Raw genomic sequence first — 26,269 nt, 5'->3', positions numbered from 1 at the left:
CCCAACTGAATTTATTATCAAGTTGTAATCCCAGGAATTTAAGACTGTCAACACAATGTTTCTTTTATTGTTATTTTTACTGTTATTGTTGTTGAAGGTAGGCGAAATACTAAGCAGGTAGCAGAACTCTACAGAGAGCGATATCCTGACAAGAACCCACCTTCCCGACGGATTTTTTATTGTCTTGTTCCGACGCTTCAGGAAATGGGAAGTTTCAACCCACGACAACGCAATCATCATAGCACTCGCACAGATGAAGCTGCCAAAGTTACTGCTCTCGCTTCTGTTGCTATGAATCCACATGTGAGTACACAACAGCTTGAACATGAGATTGGCAGTCCTAAAACCAGTATTCTTACACGTCACTGGTTCCATCCTTACCATGTACGCCTACATGGTAATGATTTCCAGAATAGTGTACAGTTCTGTCAGTGGACACAGCAGCAAATCCTCAGCAACCCAAACTACTACTCCTATGTTCTATTTACCAATGAATGTTCCTTCTCAAACAAAGGACAGGTAAATACAAGGAACATGTATTATTGGTCCAGCCAACCCAAGATGTCTTAGACAGGTGGAACATCAGCGTCAATGAAGAGAAAGTCTGGTGTGGGATGCTTGGTACTACAATTATTGGCCCTTACTTCATCAATGGTAGTTTAAACGGCACAGCATATTCCAACTTACTTAGACGAATTCTTCCTCCTCTTCTGGATGAAGTGCTGCTAAGAACCAGAATGCTTATGTGGTATCAACACAATAGATGTCCAGCACATAATGCCTTGAATGCACGTTGTGTTCTGAACTGAAGGAATCCTTGTAAAAAACATGTCCCCCTGATGGCTAAAGAACATTTGCTTGAAACATTTTGTAATTTGCATCTGGACAAACAGTTATTTAGGGTGGTCAAGATAAATGGAGCACCCTGTATATAAATGACATACCAAACTGGCAGGCAATGAACTGGTGTGTTATGCTGATGATACAGCTGTATAGAAAAGAAGTAGCAACCTCAACTTTATAGTGAGGAAACTAAAAGATCATCTGAATGAAATAGTGAGCTGGTACACCACATGGAAGATTAATATACATCCAGCACCAACATTAGCAATAAAGTTCACCAGAAAGTTAACTCCCTCAAGCAGGCAGATTTTGGTTGTAGAGACTGAGATCGATAGAAAGTTGACATTTGGGAAACACATAAATAGGGCCTAGAACAAAGGCAGTACAGAATTTATTCACCTTTACCTGCTTCTCAAGGGTGGAGGGCAGATTTTAGAAACGAAGCTGCAACTTCACAGAGCTGTTATCCTCCCTATTATATTATATGGATCAAAGTTTGGTCAATCGTGGCACACACCCATCTGCACAAACTTCAAACTCTGCAAAACTGTATCCTTCGTACTGTAGCAGATGCCAATACATAGACGCCCAACACACATATCAAAGAATTATTAGGCGAACCACCCATACTCACATACATTAAAAGAAAGTCAGTGACTTTATATGAAAAACTTCAATTTTGCCCCACCAAGTAATTCAACAGCTAGGCACACAATAACTCAACACTTCAAATAATAGACCAATATCCACAATAACCAGACAATTTAGGGAATAAAACACCAACCTTATTTTCAAACACTTGTTTGGCCAGGCTAACAAGTCAGACGGGCAAAGCCCTGTGGTGCTTCAAATGGAAATACATATAGATAATAATGGTTGGGAAGGTGGGGGCAACAAGGAAGGAGTCAGGATGGGGAGGAAGGGCCACAGTGAAGGAAATGCAGCATGGGAAGGAAGAATGGACTGAAATATCTCACAGCCCCATGTGTGCCACACACAAACTCATGACAGAACTGCCCCCTGGGAATTCCATACAGCCTAGCCACACATGGGTTTGCCATGTGTAATGAAAATAGACCCTCTCGAAATATACGAAGGGTCTCACTGAGGTCTTCACAGACTGTAATTACTCTCCTAACCTTGAACAAAAACAGATCTCCCATGCCTTACCTTCCAGCCACCCCCACCTCCCAAAGTCCCACTGTCCTAACACAGAGGTGCATTCCCATTATGACTCGTACCACTCAGGCCTGGAGCAACTGAATTACATTTTCCGCCCCTACCCCACTGTACTTCCCATCCCTCCCACAGTGGTATTCCACCGCCCATAGAACCCACATAATATCCTCATCCTTCTGAACACAACCCCTGCTTCTTACCCCCTGCCTCATGACTCACATACCTCTAGTAGACCCAGATGCAAGACCTGTTCCATACATCCTCCCACCACCCCCCAGTCCACTCCGGTCACAATCTTCACCTGTCCGATCATGGCAGGGCTAACATGTGGAACCAGTCATGTGATCAACAAGCTATGCTGCAACCACTGTGCTGCATTCTACATGGACATTACAACCAACAAGCTGTCTGTCCGCATGAATGGCCACCAACAAACTATGGCCAAGAAACAGCTGGGCCACCCCATTGCGGAGCATGCCACCTGATGTGACGTTCTTTATTTCAATGACTGCATAATAACCTGTGCCATCTGGATTCTCCTCACTAACACCCGCTTTACAGAATTGCACAGGTGGGCATCCGCCCTACAACATATCCTACGTTCCCATAACCCTCCTGGCCTCAAACCTTTGTTAGTCATTGTCCTTACCCATCTAGCCCCTTGCCTGTTCCCATTCCAGCACTACACAATCCTTCATTCCTTCAATGCATCCTCCGTCTCCTTACTTCTCTCCTTTCTGCACCCCCCCCCCCCCACCATCCATCTAAATTCCCAACTGCACTTTGCTGCCCTACCCTCTCTCCACCTCGCCCCTGTATGCTCCAATAAGCAGCACTTTCTGTCCACCTGCTATCCTGACCCCCGCCCGGCATTGCTGCCTCCTTACCCCTACCACCTGGTGTCTGTAATGTGCTGCCGCTCGCGGTCTGGCCTCAGCTGTCAGAGGCTATGGTCGCGTGTGTGTGTGTGTGTGTGTGTGTGTGTGTGTGTGTGTGTGTGGGGGGGGGGGGGGGGGTGTCATTTCGAAGGAGGTCTTGTTGGCCGAAAGCTCACTTTCCGATACTCTTTTTGTTGTGTCTATCTGCGACTCGGAATCTCTAATACTTGGTGAGTAGTGACTATCCTTTTCATGATATTGTTACATAATACCCTAGATTTTCCATTGCCGGCATTGGTTAATTGGCTACTATTTTGAACAATATATGTCAGCCCACTACACACGCAGAAACAAACTTTAGGTACAAAAAAACTGTTCTGGAGACTTTGTTGCTTGTACAAACACTTGTTCACAGCTAGATTCTATAACAATACCTGCAGACAGACACACTTTTAAGCAACTGCTGCACTGACTTGTCGGTTGCAGAAATGCTTATAAGCAGTAGGAGCACTGGGTTAATGGGTCATGTGGACACTTAAATGTCAGCTCCAGTGATCGTGTTAATAGAAGTAAAATATAAAATTCTCACCGAAATATTTTTGCAGGGTGAGCAGCAACTTTCTTTCTCACAATATTATAACTCGACGTAATGTACTTAATAGCTCTGAAAAGATTTGTCCGAAAGCCATCAACATTCTCTGTCTTGTTTATGTGTGTATCAATGACATGGTGCCCTAACAATTGAGTGAGTTGTTGCAATTACTCTTCAGATTATTTATTTGCAGATGGGGTGGATTCCATTGGTGGCGGTATACTTATTGATGCAAATAAGTTATTATATCTAGCGATACAAAATTATTTGGTACAATAAATGTCATGTCACATGTCTGTTAAATTCCTCGTCCCACTGTCACTTGCCATAGGCAGAGTAGTGTATAGTGGCAGGATGTGCGGGGAAAGCTTGGATACAGTTACACATAAATATCCTCATCTTGCCTTGGTAATAGATGTCATCCAGTTAGGCACTGGAAAACACAAATTACTATAGCCTGTGGCAATAACAAGTATTCTGGTAAAATTCTTACCTGAAAATTATCCTTAGCAACTAGAAAACTAACTTGTGAGAGTAATGTCCTTGAACTCCTGCTAACAGACCGGAACACGTTCATAGAGTTAAATCTGAGGAGAGCATCTGCGACTATACATTTATTATAGTATCAGTGAGTAGGTAACACTAAAAGGAATGTTATGAAAGGTAGGAAAATATTTCTGCAAATCGAATATAAGAAGCAATGGATTGGTGATCACTGACAGCCAACATCATTCAGGGCTAAATTGGAGAAAATCAAAGGAAATGTTTAAGACTATTGAACAATATCCTTTAGAAATTTCAATGTTAGGTAATGACTCCAGATCAAAGACGGCATCGTAATTTTCAACAGTCAAATCTTTTGTTGATAATAGCTGAAAGAAGTCAGCTGTAAGGAGAGTAATGCAAGTAATGTAGCATGTATTGTAAGTAATATATTACTTAGGGAACCATTAAAAAATACTAAGAAATGTTGATCTTCAAGTCAATCAAGAGATAAGTGTCACCTATCCACTCACTCACTGAACATACTGGCACAATGACAATGACAAGGCTGAATTCTGTAAAACAAACTTGTTTCAATGCAGAAGTTTGAACTTCATTTCATCCTTTCAAACATCACATTGATACTGAAATAACATAAATAATTGGGTCCAGAATTTAAAATAAACAAATTGCTCAATAGAGGAAACGCCACTTCCTCTATTGGATTACTTATTGAATTCTATAGAGGTTATGTCAAAGAATTTGCTTCTCATGAAGCAATAGTTTATTATATGTCACGGGAGCAATGATAAGTTCTAAGCAATTGGAAAAATGGCATATGTCAATCTATTTTTCAGTAATCGATATCTAACAGATGCAAGTTACTGTAGGCTTGTATCACTGACATCAATGTGTTATTTAACAATGCATACTTTATACTCACATATGATAGTGTTTTTGGCGTGACCACAGAACTTCTTTGTAGGTATCGGCATGTATTCTGCAAGCAGCACTGTGTGAAATTCCACTTGCTCCCATTGAAATCCGTCATCTTGTAAAATACTTTAAATGCTAAATACTGAGGTAACCAACACTTTGGCCAAATTGAAATGGCCTTCCTGAGAAGATAGACTAATTTCATGGGAGAGTGGTTGGCTATGCACTTATAGTCACTTTCTCTATTTGTGCACAATATCCGCAAGGCAGTAAAAAGCAATTCCAGCTTAATGCTGTGTTCTCTGACTTCCCAAATGAATTTGGTTGCCTAATGAACAAAGTATGAGTTTGTAGAAGAATCAGTTCAGCTTTCTAACTACTTTTAAGATTTCATGGCTAACAGAACCCATTGTACCATTCATGTTGAGGAGTGAGTAAGTAGTTTCAAGAGTGCCCCAAGAACATATTAAAAGACTATTGCTGATCATGATTTTTCTAAATGACCTGGTGCACGAGGCTGTTCATGGTACATGCTGGGGAAATCTAAATATCTGAAAATTTTAGTAAAATTTAGAAGTACCAGCATAGGATTGGCAACTGTCGTTAAGACTGGCAGTTGACCCACAACACAGACAAATGTAATGTATAGAGTGAGATTCTTAAGAGCTATTCATCTCAAATATTTCTAGAACAATTTATATTTTATGTTATAATAAGTAAAATAAGGGAAATGCAACCACTCATCTTCAGCAGATTCATATTCACACTAGCTTTTGAGCTGCCCCCCCCCCCCCCCCCCCCCCCCCCCCCCGCCACACCACACCACAATATTACAGCTCTTCGTGATGAGGGCTCTTCTGTCAGCTTATTGTGAGATTTTACAAGGAAATGCTGTCTTCAAATTATTCACAATGGGATGCATAGAAATGCCATAGAAGTATTACCACCAAATGTTATTCACAGGCATCCTTAGACAGCCCATATTAAAATGACAGACTTTTATATGTAGTTAGACACCTGTATGTTAAAACAGTTATGTCAATGCATTGGAATTTTTAGGTTAATATGAATGTGTATATTCTTTCAAGAAGTTATTGCATACAGAAAGCAATGAAATGAAAATATATGGACTGCCTTATCTTCTAGAGGTAAAAAGTTGGCACATTCCTTAAGAAAGGTCTTAATGACAACATGAAAATTACCCCTGAACATATCACAATAATTGTTAAACAGCTGTTAAGAGAAGAACAAGCAATTGCATAGTTAAGAAAATATTATCAACAGTTAATGACAAACTAAACCCAGGCTCTGTCATGTGGTGTAAGTGAACAGAAATAACTGCATTTCTTGCTTGGTCTCACTTATCATGGCTTCTGTGAAATCATACGTCAGGGATTAGAATAAACTACTGAGCTCCCTGCGTGACACCATATAACTCACTTTAAAAAACCTATCTGGAAATATCACTCAGTATTTAATGAAAGCAGTTTGAGAAAAATTTAACCGAAGGAGCAAATGAAATCTCTCTGTCATAACACAAACATTATAGCATTTATTTCCAAGAACTGTTTTATAAACCTTAAAGATAAAGGTACATCTCAATCGCCTGTGTACAAGAAATTAGAATAGAATCCTCTAAACTGGAATTAAGAGATGCATTCTATATTCTGCAATGAATGAAGCTGGTAAACTATTTGTTTCCAGCAGTCATCAAATGTTTGATTTTTAGCAAAGAAAAAAAATTATAACACTATAAAATTAGAGAGAGACAAAATGGCTAGCTAGTACTTACATTCAGTAGTTGCTGTACTGCCAATAGATACATTCAGAAGCAAGGAAACTTATCCTAGCTTTTGAATTATTAGTTTCTTTCTTTAGTGCTGGAAAGGAGGACAGGTTGAGGAATGTTAGTAGGGAGCAGCAGGACACTCAAATCCTATGCTGAGAGTGTCCCACCTGTTGTGGATTGACGCAAGGTGGTCCCTCTTATCTTGGGGTCAAGTGATCCGCCACTCCTTTCCAATTTTCCCCAGGTTATCCCTGTTTCTTTACAGAGAAACAAACTAGCAGTTATTAAAGCTTGGATACTTTTTTCTGCCTTAGTTTGTACATCAGCAGTACTTTGATTTCCATCTCCCGAAGTAGAAGCTGCAAAGCCTTGTAATTTTACAGTTATATGCATATGTTGTGTGGTCTTGGCTTTAGTGGGTGTTGTGCCTTGCCCTCCTCCTCCTCCCTGCACCCCCCCCCCCCCCAGTTGTCTTGCGCACTTTCTGTTCAATATAGCATACATGAAGGATCGACAAGTTCTCACGTTGAATTGTGCAAGAAGAGAGTAATATGTGGAAAGTCAGCTTCACTTTAATAAGAATATTCTGCAGATTACCCATTCCTAATTATAGAGCAGTATCTAAACCTCAAGAGACCAGATACAAATTAGACAAACAAAAGGTCTGGAAAACCACATTTAAACATAAAATAAACTACACAAGTTAAGAGTGGCCTTTGAGAGATCAGTTTAGCACTTGAGACAAATGTGTCAGTAGCATCTGATCACTGAGCTTTGCACAAATTCCAGCTGAAACCTTATAAACATCAGTAATAAGGTGCACAAATTCAGATTGGTTGGTTGGTTTGGGGTATTAAAGAGAGCAAACTACAGGGTCATCAATCCCTTTTTCCTGATGCAAGCAAGACTCAAGGTACAAAACTACCCAACACCACACCTAAAAAGAAAATAAATGGAACACACAAAAAATGGAGAAAACATACACCACAAGGAAAAGGAGAAGGAGGTATTAAAGCCATCAAAAAGACAAAGCAAGATGAACACATGTAGGGGAAAGACGATCACCGAGACAAACAAATGAAAAGAAAGTGCGACAGAGTTAAAATGGAGTGAGGATGGTGACCTCAGAGAGAAAGCTAAATGCCCAACCTTAGATGGTACGATAAAAAACCTCCCTCACGAATAAAATGTAAAACTAAATCTGCTGTTGAGGCATTTTTGCCCAGCACCAAAGGTAGGGTGTTGGGAAGGATAAAAGTCCACTGCAGAGTGGCTAAAACCGGGCAGTCCAGAAGGATGTGGACAACAGTCGTATGAGAGCCACAGTGACACCGAGGTGGGTCCTCACAATGGAGGAGGTAGACGTGTGTTAGCCATGTATGGCCAATGCGGAGCAGGCAGAGAACAACAGAGTCCGTCTGAGAGGCCTGCATGGAGATCTTTCACACATTCGTAGTCTCCTTAAGGACATGCAGTTTATTGTGCTTACTGAGATTATGCCATTCCGTATCCCAAAGCTGAAAAACTTTGCAGTGTAATAGTGACCATAGCTCAGTTACAGGGCTGCCGATCTCCAGCCTGTTCGGCCAGCAAGTTTGTTGCCTGGGATTCCGACATGTCCTGGGGTCCACACAAACACCACTGAATGACCCGACCATTCCAGGGCATAGATTGACTCCTCGATGGTCGCTACAAAAGGATGGCCGGGGGAAGCACTGGTCAACAGCTTGTAGGCTGCTCAAGGGCTCAGAACACACAAGAAACAACTCACCAGGGCATGAGCGGATGTGCTCAAGATCACGAGAAGTGGCCGCCAGCTCTGCAGAGAAAACACTGCAACCATTTGGCAAGGAGTGCTGTTCATATGTCCTCTATGAACATATGCGAAGCCAACATGACTATCAGCCATTGAGCCATTGGTGTAAACCCATTTGTGGCCTCGGTACATGTCAAGAATCAAGAGGAAGTGACAGCAGCTCAAGTACAGGTGGTAAAGGCAAGGACTCCACTTCAGACAGAAGAGATCGGACACGAAACGCGATCTTAAATCCTGACCTGGGCCTCCGATGCGGCAGATGAACTGCCGTGGATGAAAAGGAGACAGTAATTCGGATGCTCAGGAGAACTATGAATGTGTGCATTATAACTGGCAAGCAGTTGTGCACACCTAATCCTCAATGGAGGGACTCTGGCCTCCACCAGAACACTGCTCACCGGACTCTTCCTAAAAGGTCCTGTTGCCAGTCAAACGCCACAGTGGTGCACTGGGTCCAGTAAACGTAATGCTGAGGGCACCGCCAAATCATAAACCAGACTCCCATAGTCAAGGTAGGACTGAACAAGGGCTCTGTAGAGCTGGAGCGGCGTAGAGCGCTCTGCACCCCAGTTAGTGTTGCTCAGGCAGTGGAGGGCATTGAGGTGCTGCCAGCACTTCCACTTCAGCTAATGAAGATGAGAAAGCCACATCAATTGGGCATCGAAAACCAGTCCTAAGAATCGATTTGTCTCCACTACAGTGAGTGGCTCATCATTAAGGTAAAGTTCTGGTACCAGATGAATAGTACGACGCCAACAGAAGTACACGACTTCATGGCTGAAAACTGGAAGCTGTGGACTAGAACCCATGACTGATAGACCATTAATGGCCACTAAAAATAAGAGATGCACTCATTACAGAGCCCTGCGGGACCCCATTCTCCTGGATATGGGGGAACTATGGGAGGCACCAACTCGGACACAGAAAGTACGGAATGAAAGGAAATTTTGGATAAAAATCAGGAACAGGCCCCGGGGACCCCACTCATATAATGTGGCAAGAATGTGATATTGCCAGGTCATGTCTTAAGCTTTTTGTAAATCAAAAAAGATGGCAACCAAGTGTTGGCATCTGGAAAAGGCTGTTCAGATGGTAGACTAAAGGGAAATTAGATTATCAATGGTAGAGCAACGCAGAAACTGCCCTGGCATGGAGCCAATAGGCTACCTGACTCCAGGACCCAACAAGGTTTGAGCACTGGAATGATGGTGCTCTCCCACCATTGCAATGGAAAGATGCCATCGGATCAGATCCAGTTGAAGATGACAAAGAGATGTCGCTTGTAGTCAGACAAGAGATGTTTAATCATCTGACTGTGGATCTGATCTGGCCCAGGAGCTGTGTCGGGGCAATGTACAAGGACGCTGAGGAGCTCTCACTCTGTAAATGGAGCACTATAGGGTTCAGTGAACGAGAGGGCTTTAGTTTCCACCCGCCATTTGAGGGTGCGAAATGCTGGGGATAATTCTCTGATGCAGAAGTTCGGCCATAATGATCAGCAAAGTGTTAGGTAATTGCGTTTGCGTCGGAAGATAACACGCCATTGACGTTAACACAGGGAGTACCTGTCGAGGTCTGGTACTCACTAGCACATCTGATCTTCGTCCAGACTCGGGAAGGTGATGTATGGCACCCAATGACCAAGGCGTGCCTCTCCCAACAAGGCTATTTCTGTCTTTTTATAAGCTGGTGAACGCGGGCACAGAGCTGTTTAAAAGCTATTAGGTGCTCTAGGGAAGGGTGCCGCCCACAGTAGAGCTCACTGACGCTCTTTAATGGCCTCAGCGATTTCCGGTGACCACCAAAGTATTAACTTTCGCAGGGGGCACACTAAAGGACAAGGAATCGTGTTTTCCACCAAAGAAACAATTTTTCTAGTGACCTGCTCAACTACCACATCGATGTGGGGGGAGATTCAGTGGTGACAGCAGAGGTGCAAGCTTCCCAGTCTGCCTTGCTTAGCCCATCTCGGTAGACATCTAGGGAAATGAGGCTGGGGGAGTGACAGGAAGATGGGAAAGTAGTCACTACCACAACCCAAGTCACTGTAGGCTCTCCAGTGGACAGATGGGAGAAGTCCTGGGCTGCAGAGGGATAAATGAATGGCCGAGTAAGTGCCATTGAGCCACACTGAAATGAGTAAGGGCCCAAGTATTTAAGAGGCATAGGTCGAGTTGAGACACGACAGTTTCGACCTGTCTACTTTAGCCGGTAAGCACAGTGCCACCCCACAAAGGGTTATGGGCATTAAAATCCCCCAAAAACAGGAAAGGTTTAGGGAGTTTTGAATCAGTGCAGCCAATGCATTCAGAGGTACTGCACCATCTGCAGGAAGACAATTATTTCCTGTATCATCCTTATCCTAACAGCCATAGCTTCAAGAGGGGTTTGAAGGGGCACAGTTCACTGCATACTGAGATCAGGACATAGGCACAAACTCCACCTGGCACTCTATTATAGTAATTATGGTTCTTCTAATATTCCCCACAGCCGTGGAGGGCAGGGGTCCGCATTTATGGGAACCAGGTTTCCTGGAGGGCAATGCAGAAAGCAGGTGTAAAGCTTAACAGTTGCCATAACTCAGCCAGCTGGTGGAAAAAATCGCAGCAATTCCACTGTAGAATGACATTTTCGCGAGGCTGGAAAGGCATGAAGCATGCAAGGAGGCAGGTTATGTCTCAGGGTCGCCTGCTGCCACCGAGTGTGTATTTGTAGCCATTTCGATGGTGGATGAGACACCAGTGAGATCGAGGTCCTCAGGGGATGCCGAGATCGCCACCTAATTCGCAAGTGCATAATTGGTAGGGGTGGTGGTGTTGAGGCCACCAGAGGATTATTTTTCTTAGCAGACTTCTTTCTTTGCTTGCCCTCTCACTTCTCTTTAGGGACTTGCTGGGATGACTTCTCTGAAGTAGCTTCAGGCATGGACGAAGACTGTGAAGCTCTTCATCCAGCAGCTCTTGGCTCCTTTAGCCACTAGCGAGTGTCTGCAGTGGAGACCTTGCGAGAGAGGGTCCCAAGGGACCCCTTCTGCATGAGAGGAGCTGGAGGAGGCTGTTGCTTCTCCGGATGGGCGAGAGGACCAATGACCCCTACATTTGTTGGGGGGATTGCTCCCGAAGTAGGTATGTGTTTAACATAACAGCGGTAAACCATCACCTTGACCTTTACAGGTAATGAATGACCCTCAAAGGCCAAGATGAAGGCACCGGTAGCAACCCTGTTGTCTTAGTGTCCCCTGTAAACGTGCTGGATGAAATCAACACCCTGCCTTCTAGATTGACATGGAGCTCGTCATCAGACTGCAAGAGGTTGTGATGGAAAATAATCCCCTGGACCATATTGAGGCTATTATGGGGAGTGACGGAAACAGGAATATCACACAGCCAGTCACAGGTGAGTAACGTCCGGGACTGGGCTGGGGATGCTGTCTGAATCAAGACTGCACCGCTTCTCAAGTTGGACAGTGCTGTCACTTCCCCAAACTTATCCTCGAGATGTTAACAAAAAATTGAGGCTTCATAGATAGAAAGGAGTCCCCATCCATTCTGCTAGAGACTAAATACCGAGGCGAATATAGCGCTCTGTGCTGTAGCCCGACATTACTCCCATGGTGTAGCAAGGAAGGGAAACGATTTAGGGTCATACCTGTCGGCATTGTATTTGATCTTGCCCTTCTTAGAGACTGCAGGCACCATAAGGTCACCAGCAAGAGATGACTTAGTCCGCTTCACTGTGGGTCGTCCGCCCTGATGCCACCCACAGATGCCAACCAGCCACAGCAAAGGCCAACTGGCATGATGACCATTGCCAGGAGTCCTGATGTCCCAAGAAGACAGGCATCTACTCCTTGACATACATGGAAGTGTACAGCTCAGGCATCAGCAGTGAGATCCTTGTGCTGTTAGGGGGCTACCACCAAATGGGTACATGATGGCCACACCACAACGGACTGGCTACCGTGCTGGATAGTGGGCACAGAGAAATCTAATACTGACATGGGGGCAAAAGAAGACAGGATACAACGGAAGAAGATGACATACCCCAAAAAAGTGGCCTCGCCCAAATAGTTGAATTGCAGGTGGAGATCCAAAGCCCATGACAAGAGGTTCAGGAGATCGAATCTAAGGGCACTATGGATAACTCGTGCACCATGTAGGGCATCCTTCCCCATATGGCCTGCACTTCTATAGAATTTGAAAAGTGGCAGGTCAAACCATAAAATGGGACCTGAACTTATAGGGACGAAAAGTGTGAGACTTCTTTTAGTTGCCTCTTACGAGAGGCAGCGATACCTTGGGCGTATTCTAATCCCCGGACTGCATTTATTGGGGTACATGAACTTTGTGGACAACTGGCACTAGTGTTCTTAATATCCTAGGCAGTTACATTGAGATCCTCTGCATTGTTGTGCACATTGGGTGCCACACAAATTACTGGATCTATCATTCTATTATTTTTCCATGAAACTTTTTTTGTGCACGTCATATGTAATGACATTTTCCAGTATCACACTGTAAGTTTTAATTGGAGGGTGACTCGCACAATTTCAGAACAAACATCGAAGGAAGAGCAAAACAGTTACAATAGACTTTTTGTATACATTTGCAATTTTAATGCACTTCCCATTGAACAAAAAGTTCTTTTCTACTATGACTGTCACAGATTATGAATATGTCTACAAGTCAGCCTTAAAATAATGTAAAAGCTGTTTTGCCAATAAACTTATTTGATGCTGTTCAGTTCAACCATAATTTTATATTTTACTTACATATGCAGTTTAAGATTTAAAAACAAACTTACCGTTCCACATTTTTTTAATAAGATCCAACATGCTGTGTGGTGGCAGTACGCGACTGCGATCCAGAGGCATTACAAAACAACGTTGAGAATCTAAGTCGACAATGCCAGTTTTGTTCTGTAAAAAAGGTTCTTTGAATTATTCAGATTTTCATTTTAGATACATAATACAAATACCTATAATATTTCATGCTTACAGCATTGAAATCATGAACAAATCTTCCTCTTCGCCCTCCCTTGAATTCAGGAACATCAATTTTCTCAAAATCTTCATTTACTAAATCCATTTCAAATTCTTCTTTAAAATAGCCTTCCAGCTTGTTGGTTTCATTTAACTCATCATCATCAGAGTCCCTGGTCCTCGCCCAACTCTGAAAATAATCATCATTTGATAGCATTTCACTTTCTTCAAGAAAAAAATTATAATTTTTTTTTTCCTTGGAGGGGGGCGGGGAGGGGTGGGGGAAAGAGAGAGAAGAGAGAGAGAGAGAGAGAGAGAGAGAGAGAGAGAGAGAGAGAGAGAGAGAGAGAGAGAGAGAGAGCGCATGTAGTGATAGGCACCTGAAGGAAGGACATACATATAAAAACATTGATTTTTAATCTTATTACTACTGCCACTACAAGTGAAAGATTTTTGCACAACCCCATGGAGCTGTGCCGATGTTATAATTACAGAGAAGGTGTAGGACTCTCTTTATCCAAGGGGTGGACTTAAACATTGCTGTTCTGCTTTCCTAGTCAACAAGGTGAGATAACCATAACATCCCCTAAATTTCTTCCTTTTCTCTCTTTCAATATTTTGAATTTTCACATTATACTTAATTTGTGTATACTGAGGAAATACGAAAGGATTCATGTGTCTGGTACTGGCATATTATTTATTTTCATATAATGTATGAGAAAAAAAAAAGAATATGAAATATGTTGCCACTCATAAGACGCCTTTCTCTAGAGTTAAAGAGTGCAGTAAGTACTTAATGATTACCCCATTTTATGCTGATTTCTCAGCAGTAAAGTGTGCATGTACACACACACACACACACACACACACACACACACACACACACACACACACACACTCTCCCTTGCTCCTGGAAGATTTTACTGTGTCAGCAATGTAGCTCGTCTTTGGTGAAGACTCGCATCAGGTAGAGTGCATGAGGGGTGAGATAAGTTACGGAGTGAGAGGGAGGGGTGGCTGGCGGCTGGTAGGGTGAGACAGCATGTACAGAGGATAGGAATGAGGCAGCTGTAAGGTCATTCTGGCCACAGGCAGGGGAAGTAGCAGACAAACAACAATGATGTGGGTGTGGGGATTTGGAGGGAGAGGGTGAACAGAGGGAGAGGAGACTATGGAAAGACGGAGTGAATACAAGATTAGAAGTTAAAGTGATGGGGCAGGAATAGAGATGTGGCAGCAGTTAGCAGAGACTGAGGCCAGGAATACCACAGGATAGAACAAAGTGTTGCACGAACAATTCCCATCTATTTAATTCAGAGAAGCTAGTGTTGGGGGAAGGATCCAGATGGCACTGGTAGTGAAGTGGCCACTGAAATACAGCACATGGTGCTCAGTAGCATATTCCACTGCTAGAGGGCCAATTATGCTTTTGACTACAGTTTGGTGGTGGCCATTCATTTGGATGGATAACTAGTTGGTAGTCATGCCCACAGAAAATGCTATCCAGAAATTACAGCTGAGCCAGTATATATATATCACATGACTTGTTTTAAATGTGGCCCTACCTCAGACAAGATGGGGCGAGGAGTTGGGAGAGCAGCTCATACAGGCACGGCTCGTAGTTAAAAATTCTGAAGCAGAGCTGCCCCAAATATTATACAGAAATATATCTCCCAATAATTTATTACAGTTTAATTATCAGGACACTTTCTGAATATGTCCCACACAAATAATGACAGTCAATGTTTTTGGAACTGTTGATATTTAACGCCTTTGGGTCGATCCAAATGCAGTGGTCCAATAAAAATTAAGTTGATTGCTTGACCATTTTTAATTTTTTTTTTTAGTTGTAGCAAATGCTGCAGCATGAAATTCCACTTAGGTCCATGTAGTGATAGGTTCTGTTGGGGGTAAAATGTAACTTTTGAGATTAAAGTTAATGATCACCATTATTTTTTATTACTGTGTTGATGTTTCTTGGTCTGACCTTGCAGCAAACGTGTGCCTTTCCTTCATATGTGGACTAACTCCTTTGTAACCTCTTCTGTGCTGGAAACTGGGAATATTCACAAATCTAAAACACTACTAAATGATCAAAACTTTTCTCAGGTACCTCCATGTATTGATTCTTCACTCAGTCAGAAAACACTTTGTAAAAATTTGTGCTATTAGATCTACTCTGTATGAAACGACATTAATGATATTTCAGCTTCTTTTCTTTCTGTGACATCACGCCAATTGTCACGGTACTTGCTGCTCTACAGCATGTGGTGTATCTAAAAGCCAGGATAAGACTATAGAATAAACGGTGCAAATCAGCTGTTACCAGAAAGCATGATAAAGCAGCTGTAGTCGTTCCACCTTGCAGAAACATTGTGTCTACATTCATCAGGTTTAATGCACAAATGAGATACAACTCCCAAACAACAGCCAAGTAAAAAAAAAAAAAATTATTATTATTTTTATGGTGGTGACCATCATTCATTGGTACTATAGAGAGTGTGCAACCTCTCACTTCACCACCACATATCCCCCTTCTTTCTAGATAAATTATGTCACAATTATTGAACATAAAAAATAAGCAATACTGATGTTATTGAAAACCTTTAGTAATTCATATACAACCAAGTTGTATAAAGTATTCATCTTTTCCTATTTTTCCAACAATCACTAATTATTATATATTATTATTTATTATATTATTTATTATTATTATTATTATTATTATAAATAATTCCATTATGAATTTTCATCATGAACCTAGACTCATTTTATTCTAAGTTCTCTAATCACAGTTATAAAATAGACGCACATTTAACGTGAACTGAATTTCTTGAAGTAAGTTAGTACTATCAAATGCTCCGAACATAAACTGCTTTTTAGATTATTGTTATTACTTCTTGGCATGAACTAACCACAAGGAGGGCAGTCCAGAGAGAGAACAGCAATACAAATGGTAACTTCCATTCAGTTGGCCAACCACCTTCTACAGAAAACCAAGGCTTATGAGCCATACCTCATACTTTTCTTCATTGCCTTTAAGAAAGACACGTAAATAGATATATTTACTACTTAATCTAATTGTAAGCTGAGCTAACCTCCTACAAAATTCCATATTAACCCAACCATAAATCTTAACCAATCACAAAAAAGGTAAAAATATCTCTGGTACAATACTCTTAAACAACCACATTTCTACTAAGTAATAGAAAAGTAATATTTTTACAATTTGTGGCACAGCCAACAAACCAGAGGAATCACCCACTTAGAACAACTAGGAACTTCTGTTGTCTTGCATAACACAATCTTTTACTTATTATCTATATCATGAACAGCCTAAAAAACAAGACATCGGCTGGATGTTAGCATGGCAATTACTATACATATACAGGTACTTTTCTCTTTCTTTCCCCATTCAATGGGGCACCACTAACAGCCAGCATCTATAAAGATGGTTCCAATAATAACAATAATAATAATAAAGTTAATGTATTTTCCTATGTATTTTGTAAAAGTGTTCTCTTCAATGTTTTTGGTTAGGCAGCATGTGCTATCGTATTTTTGTTTTCCAACATAATGTACACAAGTGCAGAAGTGTGTGCTTTCTGCTTGCTACTGTTTATGGTGTACTGTTACAGCAGGCATCTGTTGCCAGCAACTAACTTCAGGTTTTCATATTGGTGATTTAGAGAGCAAATTTACATAAATCCACTAATTAAACATAAGCAATATTTTTTGCCAGCAAACTTTCTTTTATAAAAGCTGACTGTGAAAACCATTATTTCCACTGGTTGCTTCATATTCTGGAAATGGAAGAGATCAAACAAGCATTAAGCATCCTAATCCATGCAAACGGCGAGTAAAGGTGACTGTACGATGCTCATGACCCAATGCATCATAATAAAGCATGTTAGCAATTTCTAATTTCTGAGTAAATTTGCATATAAATTTACATGTGTGATTTGGATGTTGGTTCTTAACTGTGAAAAAGTTCAAATTTGATTTGATTACATGTTTTGATTTCAACATGTTAAGAAGGAAAAAAAGAGCGAGCGAGTCTGTTCACAAAATGAATAAACAAAGTGTTTAATTTTTACTTCCAACTGGGTGAAATTACCTCTTACTATGTCACTTGATCAAATTCCTTCCTGTATCACTGAAAGCATTTGTAAAAACAAGCTACACCCACTCTCACGAAGTTCTGAAATACCTTCAGCTTCTCCAGCCTCAATTCCATAATTAACAGGGAATACCTCCCCCTGCCATCTTTCCTTCTACCCAGCTGGGTCAAACCCAACAATGCCTGGATTTTTGTCGTCGTCGTCGTGATAATTCTGTGACAGGTACATAAGACAGCAACAATTACTTAATAAATAGGAACCATGAGCTCCTACAAATTTTTAATTCAAATGAATGACTTTACAAGAAATCAGATATTCTCCTTCCAGTTTCATGCCTTTTTTTGTTGTCCAGTGTACATGAGTGGATTTGCACCATGAATATCCTGCATGTATGTTGTAATCGGTTGATGTGAATCAGTTTGAAATTCCAAACATGTATGCCTAGAGTGCCACTGCAGATGTGTACACCTAAGGTGCATCCCATAATAGGGGCTAAGTGTGCAGTGTTAAACTTCCTTTAATCAAAAAACAAAATCATAGTGGGTCCAAGTATTTCTTAGTTATAATCTTCATTTCTTTCTAACACAAGTGGGACTGTAATCATTATCTTGCTACTTTTATACTACATAGTGTGTTATTACACCAAAACAGTGAAACTCCACACACAATAACATCTTAATGCAAATCATTTTTAAACAAATTTTTATTTTATTATTTAATAAGTTGTGGGATTCCACCAGTCATAAAAAATATGGATATCAGAGGCTTTCAGGTGCTAGAGTATGCATGTATTACAGTATTCCACATAAATTAATTGGTCCTGTAATTGACACCAATGAAGTGGGCCCTTGGACAGCACAGTCATATTTCTCTAACAGCTAATTTATTTACGTTAGCCAGTCCTGGCATATCTTACATTGGTGTCTGGGCCCTGGCGGCATCTCGCACTCACAAAGATGCCTCGACTAGGGGTTCCCACTATGTTTAGATCTTATCTCATGTAGCAGGTTTACTTCGAAAAAAGCCTTGTTTTCACTGTTTTGCTCACAAAAGCATCCTCTGCTTACCTAGCTAAAAAATGACTTTTCTCCTTCTTCCAAATTCAAATTGTAAAGCAGCTCTACTGGTTGCCCCACGGAAAATGCCACTGTGCCTTCAACAACCAATGCCTCATGCCATCTCCTGAAAGGAAAGCTGGTTGGCTAAGAGGCAATGACATGTACAGCTGTTCACTCATCCCATCTGGTAACTCGTCCAGGAGTGACCTCTCCTGTCTGCCTACATGACCTGACCATGCCTGCTCACTTGCAGCACAACATGTTTCAAGAGAGGTGTCCTACTTAGGTGAACCATGCAAGTAACCTATAAAATGTATTCTATGTTCATTAGCTACTTGCAATCACTGGTACTGATACATCTCATTAGTAAGAGGGATTAATTATTCTGATTTGGTTAGACTTTCCTAATTCGATTTCATATTAGTTCTGGCCCAGTTTTGAGAAAAATGGTCATATATTACAACCCATTACGGTGAAATTTATGCAGATGCAGTTTCATTCAAAACTGTTACAGTTGAAGTGCATCAAAGAAATCTGATCTATGTGGCATCAGATTATTTGCTCATTTGAGGCACTGTTTAGGATTTGGACTGTGCCAAGATTACACAAACAGTTTATTACATTCCCAACTAAAATGCTGTTCCATAACTCATTCAATTTCTCCATTATTTTTCTGGCATCAAGTTATTTCTTTTATCAGACACAAGCCTTATCCCCACGACTTTGCACACGTATGCGTTAGACACAATACTGAACGTATCTCCCCCCTCCGTCTTTTCCAACTCTTCCTCTGTCACTGTGCACATCATCCACTCACCTCTATCCCCTCCTCATGCCTCCTTCTGCCCCTCCCCTCCTTACCCCTCTGTCCATCTCCTCCCCACCCCCTCCAGATTCTGTCTCCTCCTCTGCCACACTATCTTCTACCCCTCTTCCCCAAGTCTCTGTCCGTACCCTCCTTTCCCCGTCACTCTAGCCATCCCCTCCCGCATCTCTCCCTCCCGATCCACCTTCCCATCCAGACTGATACAACAACACAACATGCCTTTCATGCTGAACACCCCACCACGAAAGGGCCTGGAAAACATTTTCTGGCCCCTGACATGTAAGCTGCCTGCAAAGCAGGTTGATCAGGCAGCCTAAACTTTTCCTACACAATATGTTTGTCATGCAAGGCAGCCTATAAGTGAGAGGTGGGGAAAAAAAAAATCATTTTTGCTCTCTCTCCACTCCCACCAGAGCTAAGAGGTTATAAATCCCGATACTTATGAGGCCTGATTTTTCAGAGTCCAATTTGGTTGAAATCAGTCCAAGGATTTTGGATGAAATCCCAGACATCTTTGTCCTTGAAACTTCCTGGCAGATTATCAGTGCACACACTGCTGCAGAGTGAAAATCTCATTCTGGATCTTTTTCCTTTCTTGCAACAAGGACTTGGTATTTTACAACAGTCACTTAGGAATCCTCACTATATCTACAGTATACTTCAGGTATGTCAAACTTTATGTATCCTGTAGATAGCAATCCTTGGGACTAAACCACGGCAAAACCAAGATTCTCATCAGGGGACTGTGGGTAACAGATGTTTTCGATTTTAGAAATTTCTGGAACTTTCCTATGAAAGGAGTAACAAACTGCTAAGAGGGGCATTCCTTGAAACCAGCAAATGCAATTTAGTTTCAGCAGTTTCAAGCACTTCATCTATAAATCCCAGTATCGTGGTTGCAATTCTTGTTTGTGGCATGATCAGATGTGCTTTCTGAGTGGCTCAAGCAGGACAACTTGTGCCTCGTCTACCTATCAATCCTCCTGCCTAGTATGCCCTGCAGGATGTGTGTGCATAGTTAAGTACTGTAAGAAAATTGCTTCATTCCATACCTGAAGAGAATAATTTTATCATGAAATCTGTGCATGACCAGCGAGTAAAAATGAAATGATAGTAGTTTTCCACAAAAACTCAAAATGATTGCACTTGATAAGCTAGTCAAATAACAGTTTTAAAGGCCACATATAAATGTTGGAAGATATAACTGATAATGTTAGATGAAGGAGTCTGCATTCAACTGTAATGTCTGAAATACATGATACTGCAATTTCTCTTGCAGTAATTGTCAATGTGTGAGATCCACTAATACTAGATCTCTGGGTATCATGCAAAAAGAAGGCTTAGCTTATTGTCTCTATTGAGGTCAACTGAAGTTTGTAATACCACTCATCTGCTTTGACCCGTGACAAACTGTGTTGTGTTCTGTGACTTCATGGTAACACAGGGTAATGGATAAGTGATGGAGAGGGTGTTTCTTAGTATGCAGTGGGACTCTTTAGTATGAGATGCTTATATTTCTAACTTGTTTGTGATTGATGCTAATGATACATTGGACTCAATCAGAGCCATTTGTGGGAATAACATCCGAGTTTGGACCAAATTGTTAGCGAGTTATTTAGGTGTTAGTAGTAGTAGCTAGGATATATATTTGGATTCTGATATGTTAGTGTAGTGTGTTGTTTATGGTTGGAGATTTAATTTTAATTTCATTTTTTTTTAGTTACAGATATGAAGTTCATGATTAGATCCCGTGCAAGCAGCAATGTGGGACATCTCAATCAAGATTAAATTTCTTCAGTTATTCATTTCAAGTGCCAAATATGTGAAATCTTATGTTTGCGGAGACGGTACGAGACTGACCAAAGTTGCTGCATGTTGGACCAGGGACCAGTACATGTGGAGTTGCCAGCTGGAGAACATATGGCGTTCTATAGGGAGAATTTCCTGGTTTGAGAAGTCCAGGTTGACCATCTGAAAAGTGACTGTAGACTAGATTTGTGTGTCAGCTCTCTGACCGGTAAGTATGTTTTTATGGTTTTGTTTCCCTTTATTGTTGTATGTATGGCATGTGTGTTTATGTCAATGTCTTTTATATTAAAATTGGTGTTAATGCAGTTTCTTTTATGAATTTTTGTTGTGTTGTTAGTAATGATGCTGGACTGGAATGTATCATGAAGTCTGTTTTACTTATATTCGTGAGGTTAGGTTTTCGATATTAGCTATAAGAGAGTTATGGTTTTGTGGTACTGTGGACTTCAGTTTTGCCACATAGTCAAGTGAAGCATTAGATATCAGAATTGTTGTGTGGTTTTGAGGTTTTTGTTTGTACTGTACAGGTCATGTGAAATTTTCAGTAGGCCTACTGGGTTATGGAAGCTGTGTGTGAATAAGTGCTATTGTGGACTGAGCTATATAGGTCTTTTGGGGACTAGTTTCTTTTTTTTTCTTTTCTTTGTTCTGTCGATTGCTGAATATTCTGTTTGCTTGATTATTTAGTTCATTATCACCTCCCCCCCTCCCCCGCATCTTACAGTTGCACCATTTGTTTAATTTTACCTCTGCAATTAAATATTTTTCATATTATTTGTGTGTGTTCACATGTGTAACAAGTGACATCATGGTCACCATGTTGTATAACCCTGAAATAAAGGTGTCCACCATCTTGATGCTCTAATGGGTCAAAGCTAGCAGGTGGTACAGCAATCTTCAGTTTTGCCTTTTATTTCATCACCCACAGTGAGCTAATGACTGAATATCAATTAATATTAAGTGTACCGCTGTCTATATTACTGGGCATTTTTTTAAAATCTGAACATTGCCAGATTTCACAATGTGATCACCACCAAGCTGAACCTTTAAACACTACTTATTATCACCGAATCTCGCTGATAAGGTCTACATGTTAGCAACCATATTGGTGGAGGGATATTATTCTTTTTCTCACACAAACGCAACTCACACATATGATCACAGTCTCTGGTTGCCAGATTGTGAACAGCATGATGGGAGTCTGGGTGGTGGGGGTAAGGAGAAGGCTGGCGTGAGGAAGGTGTGGGGAACAGTGACGTGCAGCTTGTGGGAGCATACAATGACAAGATAGAGAGAAGGTGGGGCAGCTAGCTGCAGTCGGGATGAAGTTAGATGGAGGGAGGGGTGCGGCAGAAAGGGAGGGAAGTAAGAAGACTGTGGGTGTGGTGATGGAGTGGAGGGTTGTGTAGTGCTGGGATGTAAACAGGCAAGGGGCTAGATGAGTAAGGACAATGACTGACTAAGGTTGAGGCCAGTAGAGTTACGGAAAAGTATGATATATTGCAGGGCGAGTTCCCACCTGTGCAATTCAGAAAAGCTAGTTTTAGTATGGAGGATCCATACGGCACAGGTAGTGAAGCAGTCATTAAAATGAAGAAGACTTGTGTTCAAAAACTGGGAGGTCCAGCTGTTTCTTGGCCACAGTTTGTCGTTGGCTATTCATGTGGACAGACAGCTTGTTGGCTGTCACACCCACATGCAATGCAGCACAGTGACTGCAGCTTAGAATCACTGCTTTTTCCCATCAAAGGCCTGCCTTTGATGGGACAGGTGATGCTTATGTCTGTACTGGAGTAGGCAGTAGTGGGAGGATGTATGGGACAGGTCTTGCATCTAGGACTATTACAGGGATATGAGCCACGAGGCAAGTGGCTGGGAGCAGGGGTTGTGTAGGAATGAGAGAGGATATTGTGTAGGATCAGTGAGTGGTGGAATACTACTGTGGGTGGATTGGGAAGGATAGTGGGCAGGATATTCCTTATTTCAGGGCATGCTGCCGAGAAATAGTCAAAACCCTGGTGGTGAATGTGGTTCACTTGCTCCAGTTCTGGATGGTGCTGAGTCACGAGGGGACTGCTCCTCTGTGGTTGGAAGGGGAGGTGGGAGGGGTTGAATAGATAGATAGAGAGAGAGAGAGAGAGAGAGAGAGAGAGAGAGAGAGAGAGAGAGAGAAGGCAAGGAAGATCTGTTTCTGTACTAAGTTGAGAGGGTAATTACGCTCTGTGAAGGTCTCAACAAGAGCCTTGGTTATTTTGAGAGGGACTGCCCTGACTAGTATGGAATTGGTTACAGCTGTCAAAATGGACGCATTGCTAGTGGTTGGTATGTTTGATATAGACAAAGGTACTGATGTGGTCACCTTTGAGGTGGAGGTTAGCATCTAGAAATGTGACTTGTTGGATTGAGGAGGACCAGGTGAAGCGAATGGGGGAGAAACTGTTGTGGTTCTGGAGGAATATGGATAGGGTGTGCCCGCCCTCAATCCTGACCGCAAAGATGCCTACAACAATTCGGAACTAGATGAGGGGTTTGGTATTCTGGGCCGTTAGAAAGGATTCCATTGGATGACCCATGAATTTGTTGGCGTAGGATTGGTGGCTTGCAGGTGCCCATTGCCATACTGTCCACTGTCTTTTTTTACCTCTCTCTTTTGGCAATGCCCCCCCCCCCCCCTCCATCACACCTCCCATTGTGCACCTAGCTGCCCTACCCTCTCTCCGCCTCATCCCTGTATGCTCCCCCCAGGCAGCGCTTTACTGTCACCCACCCCTAACCTGTTCAATCGTTTCATAATATTATCAAAGACAATCTTGACATTTTCATTACTACCAAAGGCCCCCTTTCACTACCCCTACCCAGTATGGCAATGATAATTCTGTATACAACCAACAATACACTTTATAATCCCCACAAGGAGACGACATGATCAGGCTCCATGTATAACGGCAACATACTCAATAAATGCTAACTCTTCTAGTTCCATTTAACAGAATATTGAGTTCTCATGGGGTAATTTTGCTGTACATATATACACACATATTACGTAACACTCCTGCATTTAAAGTAGAGCACCCAGTTAATGGAAAGAAGACGGTGAGAAAAAATAATTAAACACAACACAGACCTCCAACAACTATAATCTACAATATTAAAATAACCAGCAACCAGTTGCCTATAAAGATTTTATTTCCATAATAAATTCAGGCACTTAGTGCCCTTCTTCAGAAGGTTATAACTATCACATTATTGCGAGTGTCGAATAAAGAAATACAATTTCTTTTATGCAAATGGTTGCTGATTATTTCAATATATATACACACACAACTAAAGTTGTGAAAGAGGGATAAAATACTATAATCTACAAGCCAATCCTCCTCCTTTCATCTTCTCCCCCTCCCCCAAAAGAGATTTTACTATACAAACTGGATACGAATATATAACATCTTTAATATGTATGTTCTACGATGGCAACTACTCTAGCCACCTTCGTCCTATAGGTACCAGACAGTCCAAATTCTGGTGGAGGAGGGGATTAGTGTTTAATGTCCCATCATCAACAATGGTGTCCTTAAAGATATTCCTAAATAGATTACTTAAATCACTTATCCTTTGCAGTGAGCAATATGATTACCAGGAAGTCACTTAGTGGAAGAACCTACACTAAATTAAACATCAATTTCCAACTAATATCGCCATCCTATCTAACATAGACTTTACCGAATCAGGCATACATTGTAAGCTGCATACACAATTGAACAATTATTCCCATGAAGCATTCCTGTACCTCTCCACGGACTGTCTTTTAGGTGATTGTGAGTGCAACATAACTCATCACTGTCAGTGAATATCTCTAATAAAGGCATTAGCATGTTAGAACGGCCCTCCCCCCCCCCCCCCCCCCCATACACAAACCAATCATTACCTTAGACAGCTTTCATATGACCAAAAGATAAAATTGTAATTTCATTTCACAATTAAGTAGGACTATTCTGCTGCCCTTTCTGTCTCATTAAAATAATTTTATATGCTACAAACAGTGCCCATACGATAATTTGTGGGGGGGGGGGGGGGCTAACCCTGTAGTACGGAATACTTCTTAACGTTTTGGAAGATAAATGGTGGTTTGTAAGTAGCCATAAAAATTTTACAGTTCTGATCCTTTTAAACACCTGCATAATACAGACTTTTAAATTATTTTCTCAAAAAAAAAAAAACACCTGACTACAATATTTTCTTCTTTTCCCCAAGTGCTGGGGAAGGGAAGGGAATGTAGGTCCTGATCTTGCCTTCCCAGGAATGGTTGGCCCTATTTGCTACCAGTTAATATGTATTTTTCCATGTACATGTATAATTTCCTTTCAACAATCATGAATGCTAACCGTATTGATATGTGCAATGCTGGAAGAAAATGTAACAAGTTTTATGCTCAAACTTTTCCCTCTTATTATTATTATTATTATTATTATTATTATGACAATATACATTTCCCATTAATACTTACAGCAAACAAGTCTGAATCTGCAACATATGAATCTGAATTTACGTTTTGGTTGCTTCTGTCATCCAAATACATTGTGGCATGTGTACCTTCATATGGGATTGTGCACCAACCACGAAAACGTTGCACCTAACAGCGAATTACAGTATAATTAAATTATTGTGAAACGTATTTTCAAATACATAGGCTAATGCAGCAGTTTCAGGGCCAATGTTTGATTACCTGAGATCTTGCAAACTGTCTGTAGAGATACACTCCGGCTATGATTCCGATGCTCATTACTAACAGAGCAGTTAGAAATAAACATATTGTTGTAGCAGCTGAAACTCTACGCGCTCGAGTACGCAAAACAAAGTATTGTGGCTCTGTTTCTGCAGCTCCTTCCAAATCAGGTTTCGAGGGCTGTAACAAGATGTTCATCAACGAAATTTCTAGTACTAGCGAACGCTCATCTTACATT

At 41.4% G+C, this 26,269-nt stretch overlaps 1 protein-coding gene across 1 annotated transcript in view; it reads right to left on the bottom strand.

Moving 5' to 3' along the window:
• Positions 1-26,269, bottom strand: part of LOC126267102 (integral membrane protein 2C) — a 41,311-nt gene that overhangs the window by 14,414 nt on the left and 628 nt on the right. The window contains exons 2-5 of the mRNA XM_049971994.1: positions 26,032-26,211; positions 25,813-25,938; positions 13,514-13,687; positions 13,320-13,434 (exon numbers count right to left, since the gene is read on the bottom strand). Of these exons, the coding sequence (XP_049827951.1) occupies positions 13,320-13,434; positions 13,514-13,687; positions 25,813-25,938; positions 26,032-26,211 (595 nt within the window). The remainder of the gene's footprint in view (positions 1-13,319; positions 13,435-13,513; positions 13,688-25,812; positions 25,939-26,031; positions 26,212-26,269) is intronic.

The sequence above is a fragment of the Schistocerca gregaria genome, chromosome 4 (assembly GCF_023897955.1).
Source record: "Schistocerca gregaria isolate iqSchGreg1 chromosome 4, iqSchGreg1.2, whole genome shotgun sequence".
NCBI lineage: Eukaryota > Metazoa > Arthropoda > Insecta > Orthoptera > Acrididae > Schistocerca > Schistocerca gregaria.
The sequence above is the reverse complement of the archived record's forward strand: the minus strand, read 5'-3'. Positions and strand labels throughout refer to the sequence as shown.